Source organism: Dipodomys spectabilis, unplaced genomic scaffold (genome assembly GCF_019054845.1).
Source record: "Dipodomys spectabilis isolate Male_0828 unplaced genomic scaffold, ASM1905484v1 ptg000190l, whole genome shotgun sequence".
Classification (NCBI taxonomy): domain Eukaryota; kingdom Metazoa; phylum Chordata; class Mammalia; order Rodentia; family Heteromyidae; genus Dipodomys; species Dipodomys spectabilis.
The window spans coordinates 2,095,941-2,109,350 of record NW_024870867.1 but is presented as its reverse complement, the minus strand read 5'-3'; the positions used below and the strand labels follow the sequence as shown (position 1 = coordinate 2,109,350).

At 34.0% G+C, this 13,410-nt stretch overlaps 1 protein-coding gene across 1 annotated transcript in view; it reads left to right on the top strand.

Annotated features, from left to right (window-relative positions):
* The window catches only part of Agmo (alkylglycerol monooxygenase), a 327,029-nt gene extending 313,921 nt beyond the window's left edge, over positions 1-13,108 (top strand). Inside the window, exon 13 of the mRNA XM_042695829.1 lies at positions 12,842-13,108. Within this exon, the coding sequence (XP_042551763.1) occupies positions 12,842-12,916 (75 nt within the window). The 3' untranslated portion in view covers positions 12,917-13,108. The remainder of the gene's footprint in view (positions 1-12,841) is intronic.
* Positions 13,109-13,410: the final 302 nt, after the last annotated feature.

Here is a 13,410-nt window from a genome sequence, read left to right as displayed (position 1 = left end):
ATTCTTCTACACTGATAATTAATAACTTTTCAAAAGTTTTGAATGTCTAACGCACTATCATTTCTAATATAGCAGAACTATGGAAAAATAACATTTTTTTCATTTTTTCCAAATGTTTTCCTTCACCTTGTCCATTAAATTAGGCCTCCTGTTTTACAGCTTGGTGGCTGTTAATTGTCCATTTACAAGATTTATCACTTTGCCATGTTGGTTCTTGCCTCAGCTTTGCTTAGCAGATTTTTTTTTTTTTACATTGGTCAAAGATTTGTAGAATCATGACCACAGCTGGGTACCAGTGACTCATGCCTGTAATCTTAGTTACTCAGGGAGCTAAGATCTGAAGATCACAGTTCAAAAGAAGCCTGGGCAAGAAGGACTCTTGTCTCCAATAAACTTCCAAAATGTTGGGATATAGAACTGTAGCTCAAGTAGTAGAGCACTAGTCTTGTGCAAAAAAAGCTCAAGTATTTTTAGGGCATTCAGGCCCTAAATTCAAGCCCCAGAACTCACTTCTCCAACACACACAAAATCATGACCACTAAGGAATTTTCTATCATTGCAAAATACTTGATTTTGTAGATTATAGATATTCCACCATCTTACTCATGATCCCACTGGAAAATTATTGAAAATCATACTTTGAACTTGTATACATACATATATATATATATATATATATATATATATATATATATATATATATATATATATATATGCCTTTCAAATGTGGAGATCTAACATCTTTCCAACATTCTATATAATTTGAACTTGTCAGCAGTTCATGATACCATACTTTCTGTACTGTAATAGTCTTTGCTTTTGCAGTTGTGCCATTATTATTATCATCATTATTTGGAGCAGAGGCACGGTGGAGTGTTGGTTTAGGCTTACACCTTTTTTCGTTTATAGCTTAGAAACTAGAAAATACCTTCTTTGATTGTCTGCAGTGTTTATGTAATCAGTGCCTATGTTGCCAAGGCTTATTGAAAACAGCTGAGCGCCTGCTGCCAGCCTTTCTCTTTGTTAGAACTGTTGCCAGAACAGGTAGTCAAAAATGGAAAGGGAAAATTCAGGCATCTGGGGCGTCTCTCAGGAAAGTAACTATGGCTTCCTTAGGAAGCAGTCATTGTTTGCCATTGGACAAGTCTGTATAACCTTGGCTTCAGTTCTTGTATGGCTGGCCTAGTAGGATGCAGTTTATGATTTGGGACTTACAAGAGAAACCATTTGAGCAGTCTCATCTCTGGCAAAACGCTGAGAAATATCTCAAGCTGCACACCATATGTGGGCTGTTGGCTGCCTATTAGGCTTACTAGAGGCTCCCTTTACCAAGGCTCTAATCATCATTTGACACAAGCAAAAACAATGTGAAAGAATGATTTCAAAACATATCTTCCCATGATAGACTATCCTATTTTTAAAACCAGACATCACTATTATTTCTGTAAACATGACACTTTCCTCTAAAAAATGAACTCATTTGTTTCTTAGATAATATATAAACACAAGAGAAATTTTTTATAGCACACCAAATATCCCAATGAGAGGTGTGGAATGGGACTCTGCATGTCAGTGCTCTCCCAGGTTTAAACTTTTGTATACACATTCAGAAAATTGTTACCTATGAGGGGAAAAAAAATCTAGGTTCTTGATTTATGTCACGATTTCTCTTTATTTATTCTTTCAAACACACTAAAAATATCATGGTGCCTTGGTAAGATTCTAGGCTTCTCATTTAACACCAAATTGTATTTTGATAGAAGATTGGGACTGAATGATTTTCTTTATAACTTTTGTTCATAACTGATTTTAACATGGAATGCTTTAAATGTTAGTAGTCAAAAATAAGAATATTAGAGAGAGATAACCCTTTGAATTTTAATATTGATGTCATATTTCTTGGTCATTATAAATTTGTCTATTAAAGATTGGTTAAGAGTCTTTAACAACATTTTACTAAAAAATTAGTTTTAAAATATATTGGATATATGAGACAAGCAATTTTGTGCTAATAGTAGGCATATTCAGAAAAAAATAAATGAAATCTTATTTCTAAGCTGTAGAAATCTTTTTTTGCACAAATATAGAAGTATGAAAAAGAAATTTAAATGTTAGTCAGGTGTAACCCAATGGTAGAGCACTTGTCTAGAAAGTGTAACAAAAACAATTTTTAAATTAAAAAATGAAATATTTTAATATTTTTTAAATTCATGCAACTATCTGATTCTTTAAAAACAGCTACAGTTCATTTAATTTTAAGGAATAGAAAGTTAGATTACTTAGAGAGGTTTGCTCATTAGTGATTTAAACGCAAAAAAGAAGGCACACAGTATAACTAGGCAAGGTCATTCTGTGCTTCAGTATTTTTTTTTTTACTCTTGTTTTATTTCCACCTTTTTAAAACCAGAAATAGTCATCCTTAATTTCTTTGCATTCCCTTGCTTTTTTCACCTACCTTTTCAGAAGCATAAGGACAAAAGAACTTAGGGCTCCATGTTAAGTTCAAGAAAATGATTAGTGATGTGGAAACTTTTTACTATAAAATACTCCATCTATCCTAAAATATTTTTTCCAACACAATAGTCAGAATTTCTCCTAACATTTCTTTCACTCAAACGATATTTGATCCTTTATGAATTAATCAGATGCATGCAGCCCAGTCACTCTGCACATACCCTTTCTGTTTCTATTCAGTTGTTGAATAAAACTTTTAAAGGCAATAGAAACTTGGACGATTTGAAAAACATAATACATCATATATTTCAGTTATCTCAAAAATACAAATTATTTCTTATCAACTTAGGTGGTCTTTTTAACTTTTCTGTATCCCCTTATTGTGGTAAAGTGAACATTTCTAATACTTGTCCTTTTGACAAGTGTCAAACAAACAAACAAACAAAAAAAAAACAACCCCAAACATCTAACCTGGAAAAGCTGAAAGAAACCTAGATATTGAAATTTGGAATAACAAAATGTCTACAATTTTTTCAGAAATGTAATACACATAGAAAATATATAATTGTTATAAGAAATAGAAATAATTCAGTAATTAGTTGAAGATAATTTTAAATTTCATATTCTTAGATTACCGTACTCTAAGAACAAAGTTTGGCAACATTTGAATCTTTTTAACTTGTTTGTCAATAAAAAAAACCACTTCAGTCAGATTCAGAATTCAGAGAGGAAGAAGAATCCACAGATGTTTTTGAGAAATGTAGCATGTATTTTCACTTTATGCTAATTACAGTCTTCACAATTTCAACCATATGGCTTTGTATGCACGGTAGCTAATGCATGCCAACTGTCTGCAGATACATTTTCTGAATTGTAGGTAGGCTTTAGAGACTTCTAAAGAAATTTTTTTCTCCTAATATCTATAATTTTCAAGTGCTGTTCTAATAGCTCAAATGTAGTCTGGATGGACAAGTAGGAATATGAGGAATACCTTTGAAAATGCTATGGAAATGTATACACACTTTCTTGGATAATGCATACTTTTAAACGTAAATAAATTATTGTATCATAAAAGATGATCATCTCTTTAGAACAGAATAAATCATTAGAATGAATGATACTTTATTTGTTGTACACATTACAATAGTGATTTATTTGTTGTATACATTACAATAGTGCCTTTTGACAATTTGATTATAAATGGTCTTTGTTCCAACTGAGAAAGTAAAATAAGAAAACATCAAATTTTCCATTTTCAAATGTCTGTTAAAGGGTTTTAAAGCTTTGTTATAAAATTTATTTTGTGTTCAAAATTTTGACCACAGAATATTCATTATATTTCTTTATATATAAGTTAATATCAGTAAATGTCTTATGACTGAGATATATGTACCTAAACACTCACTGTTACCACATGAATAGTCATATAAATTCTATTTATAAGGCTTTTCTCTTCTAAGAACTTTAATATACACTTAAAAATTAGATAATTATTTAAATAAGAGTTTAATATTTACATGATAGAATAATTTTCTTTAGGCACATATTAAATATAGTTATGATTGTATTTTCTCTTAAGGTATAGAAATAAACATACACAAATGAACCCCAAGATATGATACAAGAGGTTTTCTTTGTTGTTTTTAATGTACTATGTGATTTTTTTTCATTGTTTCTTTCGTATATTCTTCCTCCTATGGTTTATCTCTGTTGTCAGTGTATTTGATATTGGTACCTAGCATCTTGTATACATATTTGTCTAATTTGGGGAAGGGAAGGAGAATAACAAAATGCTGAAACAAGGCCACAGGATGACCCATTGAAACAATAAGACTCATAAGACACTATGTTGGAAATGAACTTTACAACTTTTGGGGGAAAGGAATAAGGGAAGTAGGGCAGGGAGGGAATAGTGGGAGAAAAACAAAGGAGGGGGTAACAATGCCCCCACAAGAAATGTACTCATTAACTTACTCATGAAACTGTAACCTTTCTTCATAGTATCTTTACAAGAAAATAAAATTTAAAAACAAAGAAAGAGTACAATACTTCCAAATAATAGTTACTATATTTTCATTATTTTTCTCAGGGCTATAGATTGCCTTTCTCTGAATGTGACTGAATGTTTGTCATCTACAGAACGTACTGAATAAAAGAAAAATTCTCAATTTCTTCTGAGTTGGCATTTGTCAAAGTAGATCTTGCAAAACTATAGGAAAAAAATTGCCACCTTGCTCTCGCTGATCTTTTCTAGCTCTCTCTCTCTCTGCTGTCTCTCTCTTCTCTCTCTCTTCTCTCTCTCATCTCTCTCTTCTCTCTCTCTGCTCTCTCTCTGCTTTCTTGCTGTTCTTTTCTAGCTCTCTCTATCTCTCTTGCTGCTCTTTTCTAGCTCTATCTCTCTCACTGCTCTTTTCTGTCTCTGCTCTCCCTTCTCTCTCTCTCTGCTCTCTCTGTTCTTTTCTTGCTCTCTCTGCTCTTTTCTAGCTCTTTTCTCTCTCTTTCCTCTCTCTTTCCTCTCTCTTTCCCAGCTCTCTTTCCCAGCCACGTGGAGTGCCAACCTTGCCTTGTCCCAGCAGGTCTAAAAAAAAAAAATTGCCACCTTATATGTTCTGCTGTTTTTATTTCAAAAGACTTTCTGTACATTTACGTCTAATTTCCACTCCAGTGCTATTTTTTAAATGTCTTTTATTGTAAAGATGTTGTACAGAGAGATTACAATTACATGCATAAGGCAATGAGTGCATTTCTTGTGGAGCATTGTTACCCCCTCCCTTGTTGTTCTCCCACTACCCCTCCCTCTCCCACATCCTTCACCCTCACTTATCCTCCCGAAGTTGTAAAGTTCATTTCCAATATGGTGTCTTGTGGGTATTATTGTTGCAATGGGTCATCCTGTGTCCTTGTTTCAGCATTTTGTTATTCCCCTTCCCCTCCCCAATTTAAATAAATATATATGAAGTGTACCAAAATCAAGTACAGTGACAACAGAGGATATTGCATAGGAGGAACAATATACAAAAGAAACAAAAGAAAATCACATAGTGCATTAAAAACAACAACAATAAAGAAAGTCCTCTTGTGTTAGTATCTTGGGGTTCATTTCACATAGCATCATCTTTTGTGGTCATATGAACATAGCTTTTGACTTTTTCTGCTCATCTGATAAAATTATCATAGATGTACACTAATTATTGCAAATGAGGGAAATCATGGGACCTATATTTCTTTGGGTCTGGCTTACTTCACTTAATAGGATTTTTTACTAGTCTTTCCATCTCCTAACTAATGGGTCAGTGTAATTCTTTCTGATGGAAGCATAGAATTCCATCATATATATATGTGAGATATCTATCTATCTATCTATCTATCTATCTATCTATCTATCTATCTATCTATCTATCTATCTATCTATCTATCTATATCACATTTACTTGACCTGTTCATCTACTGAAGGACATCTGGGTTGATTCCATATCTTAGCTATGGTGAATAATGCTGCAACAAACATAGTTGTGCTAGTAGCTTTAGTATGGCCTTGTTTGTGATCATTTATCCAGTGCTGTTTGTACTTGCTTTTTCTCCTGATGTAATAGGAAATACAGACATTTTGCAGGAATTCATGTTTGATTTCATGAGTTATCTGTAAGAACACACAATTTCCCTCTCTGCAAAAAAATCAAAATATTTTGTTGAAAAGCATAATTATTGAATAGTTGGTTTCATTTTCTTCCAAATAATGTAACAAAAATTTAGTACAGGTTTAATCTGTTTCTACTAAAGCAGTTTTTGGTATTGTGCTCATTATGGGTATATAAAAACCGGTGGTTAACTGATACTTTATGAAGCTGATCTATGACAAAGAAATACTTTTTAGGGGGAAATGTAATCTTCCATTTAAGTGCATCATGTGACCTGTTAGGGATAAAAAGAAAGGTATTGATATGCCTAGGAAGATTAGGAAATCAGTATAAAAATGAAAATTTATCTAAGAACTTATATGATTGAGTAAATAGCGTGTGTGTGTGTGTGTGTGTGTGTGTGTGTGTGTGTGTGGTGTGTGTGTGTGTGTGTGTGTGTGTGTGTGTGTGTGTGTGTGTGTGTGTGGTGTGTGTGTGCGCTTGTTCTGGGATGTGAACTAGGGAGCCTGTCTCTGAGCAGTTTTTGGTCAAGACTAAAGTTCTACCTCTTGAGCAACACCTCCATTTCCTTCTTGTTTTCTTTTGTTTCGGTTTTTGTTGTTGTTGTTGTTGTTGTTTTGTCGGTTGTAGAGCTTGAATTCTGGGCCTGGGCACTGTCCCTCAGCTCTTCAGCTTGATATTAGCGCTCTATCACTTGAGCTACGGAGCCACTTTGGTTTTCTGAGTGGTTTATTGGAGATAAGAGTCTTATGGTCTTTCCTGCCTGGGCTGGCTTTGAACCTCGATCCTCAGATCTCAGCCTCCTGAGTAGCTAGGATTACAGGCATGAACCACCGGGGCCCAGCCCTCCACTTCCTTCTATTGGTGGTTAATATGGAGATAAGAGTCTCATGGACTTTCCTGACTGTGCTGGTTTCAATCTTCTGAAATCTTCGCCTCTTCAGTACCCATTATTATAGGTATGAGCAACTGGCACAAGATAATATCATTTTTTTAGTAAAGTGACTGGTTCTCTGATCTTCCTAAAAATGCTATTTCTATATCATATTTAAAATTACTCCAGTTCTCTTAGCGAGGTATAATAGATGATTATTCTCACCAAATAAACAACTCAATTCTTTTATCATGTCCATTCAACATTTTAGCAATTCTGGCATTGAAGCATAATTATTTTCCTGCTACCAATGGGCTAAAATTAGATATGGAGCCTTGTGAATATTTTCTGTATCAATATTTGTGACAGTATATAGACACAAGATTGAAAATCATTTTTACTATTTCAGAGAATTTATTTCTCTTGTGATTAATTGTTTAGGTACGTAAACCTTGTTTTCTTAAATCTTGTGCTGTAAAGGTAAATGAGATGAAAAGTCTTATTTTGCCCTTTGTCTAGGCTCTAGGCTGTTGCTAGCTAGTTGTACCTGCAAACTGTCCACTGTCTAAGGTGATATTTGTATTTCTTTGTCAATGTATTCACAGAAGTAAAAACTCTCTATAGATAGATAGATAGATAGATAGATAGATAGATAGATAGAGATAGAGATAGACAGATAATGAGATAAATCTACCAGAATGGATTATTAAAGGATTTATATTTGAGAAACATCACATGCATATAAGCAAACACCTCTTCTAATACCATTCTCTTTCCTTTATGTTTAGGTACCTAATTTTCTGCTATTTACTAAACTTTTGAATGAGGCCTCTGAAACAGACACAACCTGGTGGAACCACAGAATAACACAATAGTTCCCACAGGTGTCTTACTATGGCTTAACTGCTCAGATTAGCCACTTGCCAATTGATGAGCTATTTGGAAAGAGGTGGAGAAAACAAAGAGAGCATCTGTACAGGCCAAAGTTCAGGCATCAGAGTTGAAGTCCCCAGGAAGTTAAGAAAACAGCCTGAAAACAAGGACCACTAATGATGTGTTAGCACAGGGAGGGCTTGACACTAAGAATGAACTTCCTCTGTTTCATACTTTACATCCAGCTGTTAAAACCATGGGACTTGCCCAGAAGTAGGATAACATAAATGTGCGTTGACTTTCTACATACCCACAAACATATCTATAAATTAGAGAAGAATATTACAAAACCAAACAATGCTACAATTTCCATTTATTCTGTTTCTAAGCCTTAACCAGAAATGCTCCTGTGTTCATTTCATTTGACTAAGAAATATGTGAAAGAACAGTTATTTAAAGTGATATATTTAATATAAATAACTGTGGAAACCAAAGGAATAACTTAATACAAATCAAGAGAGAATTAAACAAAATAAACATTTAAATAGAATTGTGTCAATAATCAAGTGATTATGGTGAACCCATGCTAAAATTAAAATTATATATCTAATTTATATTTACATTTATTATGTATATTATATCAATATAAATATATTGAAAAGTATAAAAGCAAATGAGTTTTCTTCTACTTAAATATTTCTAATAGGTCAAGGCCCTGAATATTATTAAAAGGACGTATCCATTTTATTTAATTTCTATGATGTTGTGCCAATCTGGATTTCATTATACATAAAAACTCCAATCAAAGTACTTTTACAATCAAAGTATTGATTGTAAAAGGACAAATAGCAGTTACTGAGAACTGGCAGTTTTTGACTCAAAATAACAACCTGGCAAAACCAGGTGATTAGTAATAAAAAGAAATGAATTCATTGTGTATTCTCTGAACTAATTTCCCAGATTGGGCTGTTAGATTTTCTGGGGGACAATATAAACATAAACTAACATTTAACTCTAATATCTTATAGATTTTTCAGTTCTTTTATGAACCACATAAATTCTGAGTTTCCAGAAGGTCATGAACTCCAAAGTTCGTCATGAGTATCAAATAGACAAATCTATTGAAGGTACCTGAGAGAAATGGATCACCTAAGCAATGGTGCCAGGGTACCTTTAGTGAGATCTGGCTCTGACCCAGAGACTTCAGCAGCTATATAGCTATCTATCTATGTATCTATCTATCTAGATCCACATTGATAAATCTATGAAATAAATATGCTAACTCTATCTAGATAGATAGGTATAAGTAGATAAGTAGATAGATAGATTAGATAGATAGATAGATAGATGAACAGATACTAGGTAGATAGATCTATCTGTGAGGAAGTCCATGACATAGGGCCTCTGAACAAATGAGTAAATCAGATAAAACTACACTCCAACACTTTGGAGAGATAAAGGCCTTTTAGTAAAGCAAAGATATTCATACTTTTGCTAGGGATAAGGATTACAGGAAATGGAATTGTTATTTGTTTCAAAGGCAGAAAAATGTCATTGTAAAATGGAGGACTTAAATGGTTTTTCTTTCTTGCTATTGTTTCGAACATTTTTTTAAAATATTTTTTATTGTGAAAATACAGTACAGAGGGGTTACAATTTCATGGGCAAGGCAATGAGTACATTTCTTATCAAGCATTGTTGCCTCCTCCTTTGTTTCCCCTTCCCATCTCTTCCCACCATCTCCCCACCACCATCCCCGCGTCAAAGTTGTAAAGTTCATTTTTTGGCATACCGATTTGTAAATCTCATTGTTGCAATGGGTCCACCTATATCCCTATTTAAACAATTATTTTTTCCCTTCCCCTCCCCAAATTATACCAACATTAAATACAGTGAAAACAGGGGTTATACCGTGGGGGAAGGCCATACCAAGCAACAAAACAATCACCTTATAAATATGTTAGAAATAATCGCAAGAAAGAAAAAAAAATCATTTAAATCCATATCTTGGGGTTCATTTCGCCTAACATCAACTTCTCTGACCATTATTGCTTGTCTCAGACATATACTAGTTATTGCAAATAAGGGAAACCATGGGACCTATGTTTCTTTGGGCCTAGCTTACTTCACTTAATATAATTTTTTGTAAGATGATTTCTTTGTTGCTTTGTATTTCCCTCCCCCATGGTAAAACCCCTGCTTTCACTGTATTTGATGTTGGTATAATTTGGGTAGGAGAAAGGAAAAAACAAATTGTTTAAATAGGGATACAGATGGACTCATTGCAACTATGAGATGTACAAGCCGTTATGTCAAAAAACGAACTTTACAACTTTGGCGAGGGGGGGAATGGGAAGGGAAAACAAAAGAGGAGGCAACAATGCTTGATAAGAAATGTACTCATTACTTTGCTCATGTAATTGTAACCCCTCTGTACAGTATTTTCACAAAAAAAAAATATAAACCAGAACTGTTATCTTTTTCACTCTTTTTTAGTTTTTTAAAATCAGGGTGTTTTATTTTTGTTTCATCACTGAGTTGATGCAAGGCCTCATGTTTTCTAGGCAGAACTCTATTGCTTGATCCATACCCCTAGCCATTTTTGTTTTCATTATTAATTGAATAGTATAATCAACACGGTTTTGACCCAGTCTGCCTCGCCCATGATCAACCTGTTTTTTTTTTATTTATGACTCACAGGCATGTACCACAATAACCAACATTTTATTGGTTGAGATAACTCCCAAACTTTTATACGTTTGCCCAAGCTGAGTTCAAATAATGATTCTACCAATCTCTGGCTCCTAAGCTACAATTACAAGTATGAGTCATTACTTCCCACTTATAATACTAGTAGAAATTCAGATAAATGTATGAATAGCTGAAAGGGATTGGCCATACCTTGAAGAGTATGGAAGAAGGAATTATTGCAAACATAAAAATTTACAGGTATTCTTTGAGGATTCACCCTCGCTTTCCCCCATGAAGATTATCTTCATGACCAAGAGTACCAAATTCAAAAGCAATAAAAATTTCATTGCCAAATACATTTCAGATTCTATTACCTTGCACAACATGAGGTACTTATTAGATGCTTAATGAATATTCTGAACTATTCACTGGTACTTGTCATCTTTATCACACTTGAAAAGCTATCTCCTCTGCTCTCCTGTCAACATAAACCCATCTTCAGAGACAAAAGTAACTCATTACATAAGTCTAAGAACTTTCACTCCTCCGATCTTGGTATTATTTTACCTGGCACCACCGTGAGAAATCCCATGAGATGAAAACCAGCCTTTAAATATATTGCATTTGACTTCTGATGCAATTCCAAAATGTTAATATTATTTTTGACTTCTGCTTCATAAAACTGCTGATTTCATTTTGATTTTTTTTCATTTTGTGGGTGTTATAGGCTGAAAGGAATGTATGGATTTGAAAGCAAAAACCTATCTCACTGGTACTTGGAAGGATAATGATCCTTTGTAAAAATTAGATAGTTCATATGAAACTAGACAACCCATTCTTAAATCTATAATAAATTTAAACATGAGTGTTTGCAGAGGTTTTTGATGTCATTGCCGATGTATTTCACCAGTTTTGTTTGGGTTTTGTTTTCTGATGTTGTTACTTATTTTTATTCGGGCACTAAGTGTGAATTAATGGCTAGTCTCAGGAGTATCCTTGCCTTCATGGTAGTTCCTTTTCCCTGAGCATTCTCAAACCTCTGGCATGACACATTTCTGAGTTGATCTTCCTTTCTGTCAATTAATGGATCTCCCAGTAATAGTGATTTTTTTTTCCTATGGAGAAGCAATTGGTCATCTTTTGATAGTTGACTTAGGAAACTCCTGATGATACAAAGCCTATGGCCAGTGCATTGTCGCAAGCATTATGAGCTTATGGTATATAGATTAGGCATAATGAGCAAAATTCTACCATAATTATTTATTAAAGATAACTGTAGTTCTTCTGGCTTGCTTGGATCACTAGAAATTAAGAGCATTGTGTGCCTGCCTGGCCTGGTGGTGAACACGTGTAATTCCAGCACGAAGAAGGCAGACCCTGCAGAATCCAGAGTCGGAGGCCAGCCTAGGTTTCATAGTGAATATAAGCCAGTCCTAGCTACATAGTGAAACCTCTTTCTCAAATATCAAAAAGCAAGAGTGAAGTGTGCCTACACTTGGGTGATTTGTGTGTCTGAAATAAAGGGTATACACTAAATACATGACTCAGGGTACTTGTTACCATCTGGTTATAGTGTCAATTTTTTTTTTTTTTGGTTGGTCGTGGGGCTTTAACTCTGGGCCTGGGGTGCTGTCCCTCAGCTCTTCAGCTCAAGGCTAGTGCTCTACCACTTTGCTGGTAGTTTATTGGAGATAAGGGTCTCATGGACTTTCCTACCTGGGCTGGCTTTGAACCACAATCCTCAGATCTCAACCTCCTGAGTAGCTAGGATTATAGGCGTGAGCCACTGGCACCCAGTGATGGTTATCTTGCAGTTACATTTTGCAACCCAGTAAGATCAAAAGACAGAGAAGGTATGGAAACTGCAATGTTTGGAATTCAGTTGTTGGATGAAAGTTATAGCAGGCCAGATCATATTGCCTCAGAGAGGAATCATTCTTTAACAGTGTTTTTATTCTTCTGGTCAAAAGGCTTCTTAAATTCTGTAAGTGATGACATCATTTAATATAGAATATACAGCAGGCAAGATCTCAAAATATTAGGAAAAAACTTCACTTTCATTCTATATCTAATTTAGGCAATCCCACACTTTGAAATAATCCAGTTATATGAGTATGAGAATAAAAAACACAAACAAAACTCTTGTCTGTGTATATATTTTAAATTAAACTGGCTATATTCTGTCAAAGAACAATTTTTACATTTAGCTTAAATAATTTAACTGTCTAAATTGTTTATATTCTCCAGGAACTTATATTTAACTCAGTTGTACAAAAGTATTGATTTTTTTCTCTTTATTTTATTCCTTTAGATATTTTTCTCCATCTGCATTGCATTCTGGGGCATAAGAAGCATGACACAACTTGCCTCCTGCCTTTGGAGATAACTTTGGTAGACACAAATCTTGTTTTAATCAGTTGTCTACAACTTCAAAACTCTATTACTATGTATGGGAATGTGATAATCTCTGGAATGCTTATGGGAGCCGAGTTTTTAATCAAAAATGAATGAACTTATTAAATCTTGCTTGTTTTCATATGTATTATTGTTCCGTTAAAATTAAATGACTTCAAATACATGGATGCTATGTTCGCTGATATCATTTATCATAAGTTTCAGAAGGGAGAGGAACATAATGGAAAAATAGGTCCAAGGAAAGAGGGCTAGATGAATGAAGAGGAGAAGTAGAGGATAGTGCAGTCAAAAATTCAGTGTTAAAAATAGACCTGAAGATCAATGGAATTGATTAGATGACCCAGAAATAAAATCATATACATAGTTATCTGATATTTGATAAGGGAGCCTAAGATATATAGTGGGAAAAAATAGCTCCTTCAACAATTGGTGTTGGGAAAACTGGATCAATATGCCAAAGACTAA